This window comes from Somniosus microcephalus, chromosome 26 (assembly GCF_052327205.1).
Source record: "Somniosus microcephalus isolate GS21.2 chromosome 26, FLI_Smic_1.0, whole genome shotgun sequence".
Classification (NCBI taxonomy): Eukaryota; Metazoa; Chordata; class Chondrichthyes; order Squaliformes; family Somniosidae; genus Somniosus; species Somniosus microcephalus.
The window spans coordinates 54,288,091-54,305,616 of NC_141012.1; the positions used below are offsets into that span (position 1 = coordinate 54,288,091).

Genomic DNA, 17,526 nt, shown 5'->3' on the forward strand with positions numbered 1-17,526 from the left:
CTTGAAGGAAAAACATTTGCAGGGCTAGGGGAAAGCAGAGAGCCGGCACAGGCTGGACGGGCCCAATGGCCTGCTTCTGTGCTGGAACCATTCTGTGATGCTGTGGAGCGGTGGGCGGGGCCGGGGCCGGGTTGCGGTGGGCGGGGCGGGGGCTGTGGGCGGGGTTGTGTGACGGTGGGCGGGGCCGGGGCTGTGTCTGTGGGCGGGGCTGGGGCTGTGTCTGTGGGCGGGGCTGGGGCTGTGTCTGTGGGCGGGGCTGGGGCTGTGGGCGGGGCTGGGGCTATGTCTGTGGGCGGGGCAGTGTGACGGTGGGCGGGGCCGGGGGTGTGACGGTGGGCGGGGCCGGGGCTGTGTCTGTGGGCGGGGCCGTATCTGTGGGCGGGGCTGTGTGACGGTGGGCGAGGCCGGGGCTGTGTCTGTGAGGCGGCGCGGTGCGGCGGTGGGCGGGGCCGGGGCTGTGTCTGTGAGGCGGCGCGGTGCGGCGGTGGTTCGGGAGCGATGGCGCGGTTTGTGCTGTGCTGCCTGTGTCTCGGGGCCGCGGCGCTCTGGTCGGGCCTCGGGCTTTGTGCCGGTAGGTGACACTGGGGAGCAGAACTTGTCGGAAGCCCTGGGCTCGGAGCCGGAAATCAAAATAACCGCCAATGCTGGAAACAGTCGGCAGTTCAGGGGACCCTGCCTCACAAACTCTGATTCTCTCCCCACACATGCTGCCTGACCTGCTGAGTGTTTTCAGCACTGTCCGTTATTTTGATTTCCAACATCCGCAGTACTTTGCTATTGTGCCGGAAATCAAACCTGGCGGGGCGGGGCCTCCAAGGCCAGGCGGGGCGGGGCCTCCAAGGCGGGAGTGGCGTGGCAGGGAGAACATATATAGAGAAACAAAATAGATAGATAGAAGATAGGATCAGGAGTAGGCCATTCGGCCCCTCGAGCCTGCTCTGTCATTTGATGAGATCATGGCTGATCATCCAAATTCAGTACCCTGTCCCTGCCTTCTCCCCATACCCCTTGATCCCTTTAGCCTTAAGAAATATATCCAACTCCTTCTTCAATATATTTAATGAATTGGCCTCAACTGCCTTTTGTGGTAGAGAATTCCACAGGTTTACCACTCTCTGGGTGAAGAAACACCTCCTCATCTCTGTCCAAAATGGCTTACCCCTTATCCTCATGGTGTGGAGATGCCGGAGTTGGACTGGGGTGGACAAATGTAAGAAATCACACAACACCAGGTTATAGTCCAACAGCTTTATTTGAAATCACAAGCTTTCAGAGCGCTGCTCCTTCTTCAGGTGAAGTGGAGAAATGCATAAAGACACAGCTTATATAGTCAGAGAATCATGTCAGATGTTTACAGGTAACCTTTCCAACTGCCATTTATCACACCTCGGCAGAGAGATAATCACAGCAGTCAAAGGTGTGAATGGTGTCCAAACAGGTCAGTCAGGGAAACATTACATCAAAGAACAATGAGGTGGGGTCACAAGGGGTCAAATATTGCAGATGCTGGGGTCTGTATGAAAAACAAAAAAACAGACAAAAAACATTTTTTTTGGCTGGAAATCACAGCAGGTCCAGCCGCATCTGTGTAGAGAGAACAAGCCAATGTCGACTCGAGTCTGGATGACCCTGCATCAGGTGGGGTTACATGTAGCGTGACATGAACCCAAAATCTCGGTTAAGGCCGTCCTCATGGGTGCGGAACTTGGCTATCAGTTTCTGCTCGACGATTTTGCGTTGTGTGTCTCGAAGGCCACCTTGGAGAATGCTTACCCGAAGATCGGAGGCTGAATGTCCTTGACTGCTGAAGTGTTCCCCGACTGGGAGGGAACACTCCTGCCTGGTGATTGTTGCGCGGTGTCCGTTCATCCGTTGTCGCAGTGTCTGCATGGTCTCGCCGATGTACCATGCTCCGGGGCATCCTTTCCTGCAACGTATGAGGTAGACAACGTTGGCCGAGTCACATGAGTATGTACCATGTACCTGGTGGGTGGTGTCCTCACGTGTGATGATGGTATCTGTGTTGATGATCTGGCATGTCTTGCAGAGGTTGCTGTGGCAGGGTTGTGTGGTGTCGTGGTCGCTGTTCTCCTGGAAGCTGGGTAATTTGCTGCGAACGATGGTCTGTTTGAGGTTAGGCGGCTGTTTGAAAGCGAGTAGTGGAGGCGTGGGGATGGCCTTAGCGAGGTGTTCGTCGTCATCGATGACATGTTGAAGGCTGCGAAGAACATGGCGTAGTTTCTCCGCTCCGGGGAAGTACTGGACGACGAAGGGTACTCTGTTGGTTGTGTCCCGTGTTTGTCTTCTGAGGAGGTCTATGCGATTTTTCGCTGTGGCCCGTTGGAACTGTCGATCGACGAGTCGAGCGTCATATCCCGTTCTTACAAGGGCGTCTTTCAGTGTCTGTAGGTGTCCATCGCATTCCTCCTCGTCTGAGCAGATCCTGTGTATTCGCAGGGCTTGTCCATAGGGGGTGACTCGGCCAACGTTGTCTACCTCATACGTTGCAGGAAAGGATGCCCCGGAGCATGGTACATCGGCGAGACCATGCAGACACTGCGACAACGGATGAACGGACACCGCGCAACAATCACCAGGCAGGAGTGTTCCCTCCCAGTCGGGGAACACTTCAGCAGTCAAGGACATTCAGCCTCCGATCTTCGGGTAAGCATTCTCCAAGGTGGCCTTCGAGACACACGACAACGCAAAATCGTCGAGCAGAAATTGATAGCCAAGTTCCGCACCCATGAGGACGGCCTTAACCGAGATCTTGGGTTCATGTCACGCTACATGTAACCCCACCTGATGCAGGGTCATCCAGACTCGAGTCGACATTGGCTTGTTCTCTCTACACAGATGCGGCTGGACCTGCTGTGATTTCCAGCCAAAAAAAATGTTTTTTGTCTTTTTTTGTTTTTCATACAGACCCCAGCATCTGCAATATTTGACCCCTTGTGACCCCACCTCATTGTTCTTTGATGTAATGTTTCCCTGACTGACCTGTTTGGACACCATTCACACCTTTGACTGCTGTGATTATCTCTCTGCCGAGGTGCGATAAATGGCAGTTGGAAAGGTTACCTGTAAACATCTGACATGATTCTCTGACTATATAAGCTGTGTCTTTATGCATTTCTCCACTTCACCTGAAGAAGGAGCAGCGCTCCGAAAGCTTGTGATTTCAAATAAAGCTGTTGGACTATAAACCTGGTGTTGTGTGATCCCTTATCCTCAGACTGTGACCCCTGGTTCTGGACTCCCTGGCCATCAGGAACATCCTTCCAGCATCTAGTCTGTCTAGTCCTGTTAGAATTTTATATGTTTCAATGAGATCCCCTCTCTTCTAAACTCCAGCGAGTATAAGCCCAATCGACCCAATCTACCTTCATACATCATTCCTGCCATCCCAGGTATCAGTCTGGTGAATCTTTGCTGCACTCCCTCCATGGCAAGAACATCCTTCCTCAGATAAGGCAACCAAAACTGCACACAATACTCAAGATGTGGTCTCACCAAGGCCCTGTACAACTGCAGCAAGACATCCTTGCTCCTGTACTCGAATCCTCTTGCTATGAAGGCCACATTTGCCGCCTTAACTGCCTGCCGGGTGGTTTCCTGGACCAATATGTCGAGGAACCAACCAGAGATCAGGCCATCTTAGACTGGGTATTATGTAATGAGAGAGGATTAATTAGCAATCTTGTTGTACGAGGCCCCTTGGGTCGGAGCGATCATAATATGATAGAATTCTTCATTAAGATGGAGAATTAAGTAGTTGACTCAGAGACTAGGGTCCTGAATTTAAACAAAGGAAACTACGATGGTATGAGGCGTGAGTTGGGTAGGATTGATTGGGGAATGTCACAAAGGGTTGATGGTGGCTAGGCAATGGCAAACATTCAAAGACCGCATGGATGAACTACAGAATTTGTTCATCCCAGTTTGGCATAAAAATAAAACAATAAAGGTGACTCAACCATGGCTAACAAAGGAAATTAGGGATAGCATAAGATCCAAGGAGAGGACATGTAAATTGGCCAGAAAAAGCAGTAAACCTGAGGATTAGGAGCAGTTTAGGTTTCAACAAAGGAGGACAAAGGGATTAATTAAGGGGAAAATAGAATATGAGAGTAAGCTTGCAGGGAACATAAAAACTGACTGTAAAAGCTTTTATAGATATGTGAAAAGAAAAAGATTGGTGAAGTCAAGCGTAGATCCCTTGCAGTCAGAATCAGGGGAATTTATAATGGGGAACAAAGAAATGGCAGACCAATTAAATACATATTTTGGTTCTGTCTTCACAAAGGAGGACACAAATAACCTCCCAGAGATGTTGGGGAACATAGGGTCTGATGAAAGGGAGGAACTGAAAGAAATCAGTATTTGTAGGGAAATGGTGTTAGGGAAATTGAAGGCCGATACATCCCCAGGGCCTGATAATCTACATCCTAGGGTACTTAAGGAAGTGGCCCTAGAAATAGTAGATGCATTGCTGATCATCTTCCAACATTTGATGGAATCTGGAACAGTACCCATGGATTGGAGGGTAGCTAATGTTACCTCACTATTCAAAAAAGGTGGTAGAGAGAAAATGGGGAATTACAGACCGGTAAGCCTGACATCGGTAGTGGGGAAAATGCCAGAGTCCATTATAAAAGATGTAATAGCAGAGCACTTGGAAAACAGTGACAGGATCGGACAAAGTCAACATGGATTTACAAAAGGTAAATCGTGCTTGACTACTCTACTGGAATTTTTTGAGGATGTAACTGGTAAAATAGATAAGGGATGTGGTGTATTTGGACTTTCAAAAGGCTTTCGATAAGGTCCCGCATAAGAGATTAGCGTGTAAAGTTAAGGCACATGGGATTGGGGGCAAGGTATTGACTTGGATAGAGAACTGGTTGGCAGACAGAAAGCAAAGAGTTGGAATAAATGGGTCTTTTTCCGAGTGGCAGGCAGTGACTAGTGGGGTACCGCAGGGATCGGTCCTAGGACCGCAGCTATTCACAATATATATTAACGATCTAGACAAGGGAATTAGATGTAATATCTCCAAGTTTGCAGACGACACAAAGCTGAGTGGGCGTGTGTGCTGTGAGGATGATGCCGAGAAAGATGTGCAGGTTAGGTTGATTGGCTATGATAAATTGACCCTTAGTGTTAGGGGGATTAAATACGTGGGGTTACGGGGATAGGGTGGGATATGTGTCGGTGCAGGCTCGATGGGCCGAAATGGCCTCCATCTGCACTGTGGGGTTTCTGTGAAACTCCAGGATGATTTGGACAGGTTGGGTGTTTGGGCAGAAGCATGGCAGATGCAATATAACGTGGATAAATGTGAGGTTATCCACTTAGGTGTCAAAAACAGGAAGGCAGATTATTATCTGAATGGCAATAGATTGGGAGAAGGAGAAGTGCAACGAGACCTGGGGAACCAGTAGATGTCATGTATTTGGATATCCAGAAGGCATTCAATAAGGTGCCACATAAAAGGTTACTGCACAAGGTAAGAGCTCACGGGGTTGGGGGTAATATATTAGCATGGATAGAGGATTGGCTAACTAACAGAAAACAGTGAGTCAGGATAAATGGGTCATTTTCAGATTGGCAAACTGTAACTAGCGGGGTGCCACAGGGATCAGTGCTGGGGCCTCAACTATTTACAATCTATATTCATGACTTAGATGAAGGGACCGAGTGTACTGTAGCCAAATTTGCTGATACAGGTAGACTACCCTTTATCCGGACTTCCGAAAACCGAAACCCTCTAAAAACCGAAGGTTTTTTCGTTCAGCGTAAGTCGTGCGTACGACTTACGCTGAACGAAAAAACCTTCGGTTTTTAGAGGGTTCCGGTTGCGGAAGTTCGGATAAAGGGTAAGTCGTGCGCACGACCCCCCGCCGACCCCCCCGCGGACCCCGCCGGCCCCGACAACCGCCGACCCCGCCAGCCCCGACAACCCCGCCGCGAACCCCGCCGGCCCCGACAACCACCAGCCCCGACAACCGCCGACCCCCCCACGGACCCCCGCCGACCCACCTTCCGAAATCCGAAATTCTCCTTTATCCGAAACTCGGTTGGTCCCGAGGTTTTCGGATAAAGGATAGTCTACCTGTACAAAGATAGGTGGGAAAGCAAGTTGTGAGGAGGACACAAAAAGTCTGCAAAGGGATATGTGAGTGGGCAGAAATTTGGCAGATGGAGTATAATGTGGGAAAATGTAAGGTTATCCACTTTGGTAGGAAGATTAAAAAAGCAAATTATTATTTAAATGGAGAGAGACTACAAAATGCTGCAGTACAGAAGGATCTGGGGGTCCTCGTACATGAAACACAAAGTTGGCAAGCAGGTACAGCAAGTAATTAGGAAGGCAAATGGAATGTTGCCCTTATTGCAGGGGAATGGAGTATAAAAGTAGGGAAGTCTTGCTACAACTGTACAGGGTGCTGGTAAACCACATCTGAAGTACTGTGTGCCGTTTTGGTCTCCTTATTTAAGTAGGGATATACTTGCATTGGAGGCAGTTCAGAGAAGGTTCACGAGGTTGATTCCTGGGATGAAGGGGTTGTCTTATGAGGATAGGTTGAGCAGGTTGGGCCTATACTCATTGGAGTTTAGAAGAATGAGAGGTGATCTTATTGAAACATACAAGATTCTGAGGGGGCTCGACCGGTAGAAATCTAGAACTAGGGGGCACAGTTTCAGAATAAGGGGTCGCCCATTTAAAATGGAGATGAGGAATTTCTTCTCTCAGAGGGTCGTGAATCTTTGGAATTCTCTGCCCCAGAGAGCTGTGGAGGATGGGTCAGTGAATATATTCAAGGCGGAGATAGACAGATATTTGAGCTACAGGGGAGTCGAGGGTGAAAAACAGGCAGGAAAGTGGAGTTGAGGCCAAGATCAGATCAGCCATGATCTTATTGAATGGCGGAGCAGGCCCGAGGGGCCGAATGCCTACTCATGCTCCTATTTCTTATGTTCCTATGACTATGTCAGGCTGTTGCTTGACTGTGGGACAGCTCTCCCAATTTTGGCAGAAATACCCAGATGTTAATGAGAGTTGGGTGTGCTTTTGTCATGTCCGATGCCGGTGCCTAGGTCATTCTTCTTTGTGTTTCTTGTAGTGGTTTGTTACAGCTGAGTGGCTTGCTAGGCCATTTCAGAGGGCATTTAAGAGCCAACCACATGTGGGTTTGGCCAGACCAAGTAAGGATGACGTTAGTGAACCAGATAGGTTTTTACAACAGTCCGATAGTTTCATGGTCACCATTACTGATACTAGCTTTTTATTCCAGATTTATTGAATTAACTGATTTTAAATTCCACAGCTGCCGTGGTGGGATTTGAATTCATGTCTCCGGATTATTAATCCAGCCCTCTGGATTATTAGCCCAGTAACATAACCACTATGCTACCGTTCCCAATTATGATGGTCCAGTTCCTAGATCCCAGTTGGGTGAATTTTCCAGGCTTTCTGTCTAACCAAGTCTGTCTTGTCTTTCAGAGTCTGTGTTTCGCTTTGGATCTTACTATGCCAATCACATGGTGTTACAGAAGCAGCCCATTCGAGCTGTTGTGTGGGGATATGGTGCAGTGGGAGCAACAGTCAACGTGACCGTTTCAAGAAAGGACAGCATCTTTAATCATCAGATTACAGCAGTAAATGAAGGTACGGAATTGCCTCTCATTGTATAATCTGTACCCATAATCACAGATCAGTAGTGGTAATAATGGTGGGAAAGGGTAGAAAACAGCCATCAGGAATAAAGAAAGATACTGCAGCCATCGTAACAGGTGAAGAGAAACAGAATGCCCATGGATGCTAGCTAGAGAGAGAGACAGAATGAGAGAGAGAAAAAGAATGAGAGAGAATGAGAACGCCTGCGGAGGCTAGCAGGAAATAGAGTGAGTGCACAGCTTGAGTTGCTGCTCCACTGGCAGGGGGAGGTGAGCGTGCCTGTAGCCGAAACACAGACCGCCTCTATAGATTAGTGAAAATGGGGGCCTTCAATTAGTTTAATATAGGGACAGAAATTCGGGTTGGAGGCTTCCCGCAAGCGCAAGCCCCCGACCTGCACTTACATAGCGCGCCTGCCGTTGTGCTGTGGGGCCGTGTGGGATTCCGATCCTACGCCTGCTCCAGCTGCCGGCGCGCAGTGCTTGCGTATCCCAGCGGCGAAGTTAGTTCGAAGCGTCCCCTGGGATCACGTGGGCCATGGAGAGCCAATCGTAGCAGGGAATCTCTATTCATAGATCTGACAGGAAGACCTGTCAAATCTATGAATAGAGACCGGCCCCAAAACATAACTAAAACTTCAAATAATTTTTTTTTAAAAACCATCACATTTTTAAAATAACTATAAATTACATAAAATAACTATTTTAAACAATAATTTAAATTTTTGAAAAAATTAATTGGAGTTTTTATCGGGGCTAAAAATAAACTTACCTTTCTTTAAAGTATTTAAAAATAATAAACCTGTGGAAAAAATGTTTTAATTTTACTTAATTCACCACTTACCTTGTTAAAAGCAGGCCTTGCGCCTGCTTTTTAAAAGCACAGCTGCTGGAGACTTACCCTCCCGGAGAAACCTGCAAAAAAAAAAAGCCCAGAAGTTCCAGGCGTACGTGCTGCCTCTCCGGCGCACGCGTTTGACCTTTGAACCCCTTCCTTCAAGCAAACAGAAGTTCCGGTTTCCAGTGCATGCACGAAACCGGCACTTTCGTTGGCCCTACGCCTGAGTACACAGCCGTGGGGACCCGAATTTCTGGCCCATAGACTTGGAAAATAACAGTGTAAAGGGCAAAGAGGTGGAGGAATTCCTGAAATGTATACAAGAAAACTTTCTTGATCAGTTTGTTTCCAGCCCAACGAGGTAGTGCTGGATCTAGTTCTGGGAGATGAAGTGAGACAAGTGGAGCATGTTTCAGTGGGAAACCATTTGGGGAACAGATACAAAAGCAGAAAATGCTGGAAACAGCAGGTCAGGCAGCATCTGTGGAGTGAGAAACAGAGTTAACATTTCAGGTTGATGGCCTTTCGTCAGAACTGGAAGAAAGTTAGAGATGTAACAGATTTTAAGCAAGGAAAATGGGAGGGGAGGAAAGAACAAAAGGGCAGGTCTGTGCAGGGTGGAAGGCAGAAGTGATTGAATGACAAAAGGAGATGGTAATGGGATAAGTAGAGAAACAAAAGATGGGTCCAGAAGAGGTGTAAATGGGAATAGCAGAATCATCAACAGCTGCCATCTGCAGAAATTATGGTCTGAAATTGTTGAACTCGATATTGAGTCCAGAAGGCTGTAAAGTGCCTAATCGAAAGATGAAGTTCTGTTCCTCGAGCTTACGTTGAGCTTCATTGGAACACTGTAAGAGGCCGAGGACAGAGAGGTCAGAGGGGGAGTGGAGTGGAGAATTAAAGTTAGAAGCGACCGGAAGCTTGGGGTCACGCTTGCGGACTGAATGGAGGTGTTTAGCAAAGTGGTCACCCAATCTGCATGTGGTCTTCCCAATGTAGAGGAGACCGCATCGTGAGCAGCGAATATAGTATTCCAAATTGAAAGAAGTACAAGTAAATCGCTGTTTCACCTGGAAGGAGTGTTTGGGGCCCTGGACGGTGGAAGTAAAAGGGCAGGTGTTGCATCTCCTGCGCTTGCACAGGAAGGTGCCATGGGAAGGGGAGGGGCTGTTGGGGGTGATTGAGGAGTGGACCAGGGTGTCATGGAGGGAACAGTCCCTTTGGAATGCTGAAAGTGTTGGGGAGGGGAAGATGTATTTGGTGGTGGGACCACGCTGGAGGTGGCAGAAATGGCAGTGGATGATCTGTTGAATGTGGAGGCTGGTGGGGTGAAAGGTGAGGACAAGGGGAACCCTATCGTGGTTCTGGGAGGGAGGGGAAGGGGTGAAAGCAGAAGTACGGGAATTGGAACGGACACGGTCGAGGGCCCTGTCAACCACAGTGGAGGGAAATCCTCAGTTGAGGAAAAAGGAAGACATATCAGAAGCACTAATCCAGAAGGTGGCATCGTTAGAACAGATGCGATGGGGAAACTGAGACAATAATATCAGGATTGGAATAGTTATCGAAAAGAACAAGGTATAATAAAGCATAAAAATACTTAACTGGAGGAGGGCTATTTTCGGTGAGTTGACAAGGGATCTGGCCCAGGTGGATTGGAATTAAAGATTGGAAGGTGAAAGAGTAAATGAGCAATGGGAGGCCTTCAAGAATGAGATAGTTTGAGTACAGACTGGACACATTCCCATGAGGGAGAAAGGAAGGATAGCCAAAGCTAGAGCTCCCTGGATGACTAAAGATAGAGAAATTAAAATGAAACAGAGAAGGAGGCTTATGATCCATGCCAGGTTCACAATGCAGTGAGTTGTTGTGATCTGGGACATGCTGCCTGAAAGGGCGGTGGGAGCAGATTCAATAGTAACATTCAAAATGGAATTGGAGAAATACTTCAATGGGAAAATTTTGCAGGGCTGTGGGGAAAGAGCAGGGTAGTGGGACTAATTGGAAAGCTCGACGAAACAGTTGGCACAGGCACGATGGGCCGAATGGCCTCCTGTGCTGTATCATTCTATGATTTTATTTGCAACCTCAAGGAATAGGTGAGGTCGTGCGAAGAGTAGCACAGAGCATTTGGGGGGAGAGGAGCAGACTTGTGGCAAATCAATACTGAGGTGCTTTGATAGCCCTGGTGCAGACATTGAGAGAACAGTTACGACCGCTGTATGGGCGTTTACTGATCCACTGCCAAATGAACCCTTTACGCAGCAGGCCAAAGAGTGGGGCTGTAAGCTCAGCATGGTCAGTGATACAATCTCTGCAAACCCAACAACCTTGGTGGTCTCATTTTTGGGTGCACTCAGGAAACAAATCTTGAGAACCTGGGCTAATTTGTTTAAGTGGCCGGTTTTTCCCAACAGATCTCCTATCTTCAGGGATCCACCACCATGTTTCGCCATATACACGTCGCTGTGTACCTGGAAGCCCAAATCCTTTTGCTCCTCCACCACTCTCCTCCTTCTTCCAGTTTCTCCATTATAGACCCTAATCTGCAATTGTGTGGGTTTGCCTAATTAGAGATGGCCAGTCCCAACGAGTCACTCAAATGCTCAATTATCTTTGAGTCTAGCTTTGTTGGGTTTAGGATAATCCTTATCCTTTACTTTAATGCAGGCTTGTACACTCAAGAGATAGAGCGATGTATGATTTTAATTATTTATCAATACACCAGTACAAACCTAGCACATGTAGTACTCACGAGTAAAAGACTCATTGGGCTTCATGAACCACACCCTCTGACTGCTCATGGTAGTTTCGTCAAAACTACTTAGGATTCCAAAAGTGCTGTACCTTTATACAGTTCATTATGTAAGGTAAATGTGGTGTTAGTACATAAGATTGTTCATAGTATGTAAGTGTGCTAGGTTAACAGGCAAGTTCACTAGTGATCACACAGACCAGCTCCTCTTTCACATGCCCATCAGTTAAACTAGCTGTTTGCTCTCTGGACATTCCGCACACACGAATAGCCAATGATGGCCTTCAGAATCCTCGCTTTCTCATGTCTTTTAGATTTGAACTGCTCTGAGCTTCTCGCTACCCATACTCCCATCACCTGAGGTATCTGTCCAACAATTAACATTCCATCCACACTAGACTAGTCTAGACTGCACTAGACTCCTTGGCCTAGAAATTTGGTGGGCTGCGCCACCAGTTAGCGCCTAAAGAGGGCACTCAGTGGCTTTAGCGCCACTGGCCACGCCTCCAGCGATATTTAGCTGGGGCGCTAATGGCGGCGTTAGCCTGTTGCGCTGCGCCGCCACCGATGACGTCATCGGTGTGCGCAGCACCCCGCTACCGCCCCGATCGCGATATTTGGTAGCGCCCGCCTCTGCAGCGCCATTCGCAAATCGCGCCCGGTTCACGGGGCCTACCTGTGGTGGCAGTGGCGCAAATTAAGGTGCAGGTGCGGGGCGGCTGTTTTTTTCGGCGGCCACCTGCCAGCACCTCCGTCCCCGGCCTCCTGATCTCCCCCCGCGGCATTGCCGGCTGTTTTCTGAAGAGCCCGGCACTTCTCCTCGGTGCCGGGCTCTTTTGCCGGCACTCGCGATCGCTCATCGCGCTGGTGCAGGCCCCTCCCCCTTAAGAATGGGAGGAAGGCCTGCAGTACCGCAGCGCGCCGTGCCGCAGTGTGTGGCGCTGCGGCACGTTGCGCTGCGATATTCAGTTTCAGCGCCCTAAGAGGGACGCGGAGCGCATCGAGCCTCGCCCCGTGTCCCTCTTGGGGCGCTCAAGCTGAATTTCCGGCGGTAACTGCTCCGATCGCAGCGGTAATTCTGGCGCCCAGGCGAGCTGGGCGCCCCGTTTGCGACTCCACCGAATTTCTCCCCCCTTATTCCTTCACCTCTACATGTCCAGAGTGTGATTTAATCCAATTTAACCCATACCATATCACAGCCTACTCTTGGGTATATACTGACTCTCCTACCTTGCAGGAAGGATCATGTCAAAGACAGTGCATCTCTGGGTAACGTGCAAGGTCAGGACCCTTGAGAAAGGGCACCCACTAATGTGGCTGGGTAATGGAGGGACAGGTACTCAAATGAGAGATGGGGTAGGGGGGAGAGAAAAGTTTAGGATGACAGGACCACAGTTTGCATTTTGGGAAAAAGTGAAAGGAAGATAACCATAAATGGTAAGACCCTTGACAGAGTGGAGGAAGAAAGAGATGGAGGGATGAAGTTACAAAGACTCTCAAAAGCAGAGAGTGCAGGTAGCAAAGACAAATGGCATGTTGCATGCTTAGGCTTTACTTTATGCTGAGCAGTAAACCCCTCGCTCCCTGTGAGTTACACCCAATATTTGGTAGCGCAGGGTTCCCCAGGGGTCAGACAGAAATCCTTCTTACCGTGATTAGCTCCCTGAATTGACACAAGGGCTTGTTAATTTAGGGAGCTAATCACGGGAAGAAGGATTTCTGTCTGACGCCTGGGGAACCCGGCGCTTAGTCTTTGGGTAGTGGGACAATAGACATTACTGACAGACTGTCCACCCTTGGTGGCCATGACCAGGCTCTAAGCTCTGGAATTCCCTCCCTAAATCTCTCCGCGTCTCTACCTCCCTCTCCTCCTTAAAGATGCTCCTTAAAACCTACCTCTCATTTGCCCTAATATCTTCTTATGTGGCTCGGTGCCAATTTATGTCTGGTAACACTCCTGTGAAACGCCTTGGGATGTTTTACTATGCTAAAGGCGGTATATAAACGCAGGTTGTTGTTGTTCACACTGCCTCGCCCTCCTCCTGTTCACACTGCCTCGCCCTCCTCCTGTTCACTCTGCCTCGCCCTCCTCCTGTTCACTCTGCCTCGCCCTCCTGTTCACTCTGCCTCGCCCTCCTGTTCACTCTGCCTAGCCCTCCTGTTCACACTCCCTCGCCCTCCTCCTGTTCACTCTCCCTCGCCCTCCTCCTGTTCACTCTCCCTCGCCCTCCTGTTCACACTCCCTCGCCCTCCTGTTCACTCTGCCTCGCCCTCCTGTTCACTCTGCCTCGCCCTCCTGTTCACTCTGCCTCGCCCTCCTGTTCACACTCCCTCGCCCTCCTCCTGTTCACTCTCCCTCGCCCTCCTGTTCACTCTCCCTCGCCCTCCTGTTCACACTCCCTCTCCCTCCTGTTCACACTCCCTCGCCCTCCTGTTCACACTCCCTCGCCCTCCTGTTCACTCTCCCTCGCCCTCCTGTTCACTCTCCCTCGCCCTCCTGTTCACTCTGCCTCGCCCTTCTGTTCACTCTGCCTCGCCCTCCTGTTCACTCTGCCTCGCCCTCCTGTTCACTCTGCCTCGCCCTCCTGTTCACTCTGCCTCGCCCTCCTGTTCACACTCCCTCGCCCTCCTGTTCACACTCCCTCGCCCTCCTGTTCACACTCCCTCGCCCTCCTGTTCACACTCCCTCGCCCTCCTGTTCACACTCCCTCGCCCTCCTGTTCACACTCCCTCGCCCTCCTGTTCACACTCCCTCGCCCTCCTGTTCACTCTCCCTCGCCCTCCTGTTCACTCTCCCTCGCCCTCCTGTTCACACTCCCTCGCACTCCTGTTCACACTCCCTCGCCCTCCTGTTCACACTCCCTCGCCCTCCTGTTCACACTCCCTCGCCCTCCTGTTCACTCTCCCTCGCCCTCCTGTTCACTCTCCCTCGCCCTCCTGTTCACTCTCCCTCGCCCTCCTGTTCACTCTGCCTCGCCCTCCTGTTCACTCTGCCTCGCCCTCCTGTTCACACTCCCTCGCCCTCCTGTTCACACTCCCTCGCCCTCCTGTTCACACTCCCTCGCCCTCCTGTTCACACTCCCTCGCCCTCCTGTTCACACTCCCTCGCCCTCCTGTTCACACTCCCTCGCCCTCCTGTTCACACTCCCTCGCCCTCCTGTTCACTCTGCCTCGCCCTCCTGTTCACACTCCCTCGCCCTCCTGTTCACACTCCCTCGCCCTCCTGTTCACACTCCCTCGCCCTCCTGTTCACACTCCCTCGCCCTCCTGTTCACACTCCCTCGCCCTCCTGTTCACTCTCCCTCGCCCTCCTGTTCACACTCCCTCGCCCTCCTGTTCACACTCCCTCGCCCTCCTGTTCACACTCCCTCGCCCTCCTGTTCACACTCCCTCGCCCTCCTGTTCACACTCCCTCGCCCTCCTGTTCACACTCCCTCGCCCTCCTGTTCACTCTGCCTCGTCCTCCTGTTCACACTCCCTCGTCCTCCTGTTCACACTCCCTCGCACTCCTGTTCACACTCCCTCGCCCTCCTCCTGTTCACAGTGCCTCGCCCTCCTCCTGTTCACACTGCCTCGCCCTCCTCCTGTTCACACTGCCTCGCCCTCCTCCTGTTCACACTGCCTCGCCCTCCTCCTGTTCACACTGCCTCGCCCTCCTCCTGTTCACACTGCCTCGCCCTCCTCCTGTTCACACTGCCTCGCCCTCCTCCTGTTCACTCTGCCTCGCCCTCCTGTTCACTCTGCCTCGCCCTCCTGTTCACTCTGCCTCGCCCTCCTGTTCACTCTGCCTCGCCCTCCTGTTCACTCTGCCTCGCCCTCCTGTTCACTCTGCCTCGCCCTCCTGTTCACTCTGCCTCGCCCTCCTGTTCACTCTGCCTCGCCCTCCTGTTCACTCTGCCTCGCCCTCCTGTTCACTCTGCCTCGCCCTCCTGTTCACTCTGCCTCGCCCTCCTGTTCACTCTGCCTCGCCCTCCTGTTCACTCTGCCTCGCCCTCCTGTTCACTCTGCCTCGCCCTCCTGTTCACTCTGCCTCGCCCTCCTGTTCACACTCCCTCGCCCTCCTGTTCACGCTCCCTCGCCCTCCTGTTCACGCTCGCTCGCCCTCCTGTTCACGCTCCCTCGCCCTCCTGTTCACGCTCCCTCGCCCTCCTCCTGTTCACACTCCCTCGCCCTCCTCCTGTTCACACTGACTCGCCCTCCTGTTCACGCTCCCTCGCCCTCCTGTTCACGCTCCCTCGCCCTCCTGTTCACGCTCCCTCGCCCTCCTGTTCACTCTGCCTCGCCCTCCTGTTCACTCTGCCTCGCCCTCCTGTTCACACTCCCTCGCCCTCCTGTTCACACTCCCTCGCCCTCCTGTTCACGCTCCCTCGCCCTCCTGTTCACGCTCCCTCGCCCTCCTGTTCACACTCCCTCGCACTCCTGTTCACACTCCCTCGCCCTCCTGTTCACTCTGCCTCGCCCTCCTGTTCACTCTGCCTCGCCCTCCTCCTGTTCACGCTCCCTCGCCCTCCTGTTCACGCTGCCTCGCCCTCCTGTTCACACTCCCTCGCCCTCCTGTTCACGCTCCCTCGCCCTCCTCCTGTTCACGCTCCCTCGCCCTCCTCCTGTTCACGCTCCCTCGCCCTCCTGTTCACTCTCCCTCGCCCTCCTGTTCACACTCCCTCGCCCTCCTGTTCACGCTCCCTCGCCCTCCTGTTCACTCTCCCTCGCCCTCCTGTTCACACTCCCTCGCCCTCCTGTTCACGCTCCCTCGCCCTCCTGTTCACGCTCCCTCGCCCTCCTCCTGTTCACGCTCCCTCGCCCTCCTCCTGTTCACGCTCCCTCGCCCTCCTGTTCACGCTCCCTCGCCCTCCTGTTCACACTCCCTCGCCCTCCTGTTCACGCTCCCTCGCCCTCCTGTTCACGCTCCCTCGCCCTCCTGTTCACGCTCCCTCGCCCTCCTGTTCACGCCGCCTCGCCCTCCTGTTCACGCCCCCTCGCCCTCCTGTTCACACTCCCTCGCCCTCCTGTTCACTCTCCCTCGCCCTCCTGTTCACGCTCCCTCGCCCTCCTCCTGTTCACGCTCCCTCGCCCTCCTGTTCACGCCGCCTCGCCCTCCTGTTCACGCCGCCTCGCCCTCCTGTTCACGCTCCCTCGCCCTCCTGTTCACGCCGCCTCGCCCTCCTGTTCACGCCCCCTCGCCCTCCTGTTCACACTCCCTCGCCCTCCTGTTCACTCTCCCTCGCCCTCCTGTTCACGCTCCCTCGCCCTCCTGTTCACGCTCCCTCGCCCTCCTGTTCACGCTCCCTCGCCCTCCTGTTCACACTCCCTCGCACTCCTGTTCACACTCCCTCGCCCTCCTGTTCACTCTGCCTCGCCCTCCTGTTCACTCTGCCTCGCCCTCCTCCTGTTCACGCTCCCTCGCCCTCCTGTTCACGCTGCCTCGCCCTCCTGTTCACACTCCCTCGCCCTCCTGTTCACGCTCCCTCGCCCTCCTCCTGTTCACGCTCCCTCGCCCTCCTCCTGTTCACGCTCCCTCGCCCTCCTGTTCACTCTCCCTCGCCCTCCTGTTCACACTCCCTCGCCCTCCTGTTCACGCTCCCTCGCCCTCCTGTTCACTCTCCCTCGCCCTCCTGTTCACACTCCCTCGCCCTCCTGTTCACGCTCCCTCGCCCTCCTGTTCACGCTCCCTCGCCCTCCTGTTCACGCTCCCTCGCCCTCCTCCTGTTCACGCTCCCTCGCCCTCCTCCTGTTCACGCTCCCTCGCCCTCCTGTTCACGCTCCCTCGCCCTCCTGTTCACTCTCCCTCGCCCTCCTGTTCACACTCCCTCGCCCTCCTGTTCACGCTCCCTCGCCCTCCTGTTCACGCTCCCTCGCCCTCCTGTTCACGCTCCCTCGCCCTCCTGTTCACGCCGCCTCGCCCTCCTGTTCACGCCCCCTCGCCCTCCTGTTCACACTCCCTCGCCCTCCTGTTCACGCTCCCTCGCCCTCCTCCTGTTCACGCTCCCTCGCCCTCCTGTTCACGCCGCCTCGCCCTCCTGTTCACGCCGCCTCGCCCTCCTGTTCACGCTCCCTCGCCCTCCTGTTCACGCCGCCTCGCCCTCCTGTTCACGCCCCCTCGCCCTCCTGTTCACGCTCCCTCGCCCTCCTGTTCACGCTCCCTCGCCCTCCTGTTCACGCTCCCTCGCCCTCCTGTTCACGCTCCCTCGCCCTCCTGTTCACACTGCCTCGCCCTCCTCCTGTGCATCAAACTCCACAGTGTGGGTGGTGA

At 52.7% G+C, this 17,526-nt stretch overlaps 1 protein-coding gene across 1 annotated transcript in view; it reads left to right on the forward strand.

The window, feature by feature from the left end:
* Positions 1-443: 443 nt before the first annotated feature.
* The window catches only part of siae (sialic acid acetylesterase), a 123,295-nt gene continuing 106,212 nt past the window's right edge, over positions 444-17,526 (forward strand). Inside the window, exons 1-2 of the mRNA XM_085968239.1 lie at positions 444-571; positions 7,508-7,672. Of these exons, the coding sequence (XP_085824365.1) occupies positions 499-571; positions 7,508-7,672 (238 nt within the window). The 5' untranslated portion in view covers positions 444-498. The remainder of the gene's footprint in view (positions 572-7,507; positions 7,673-17,526) is intronic.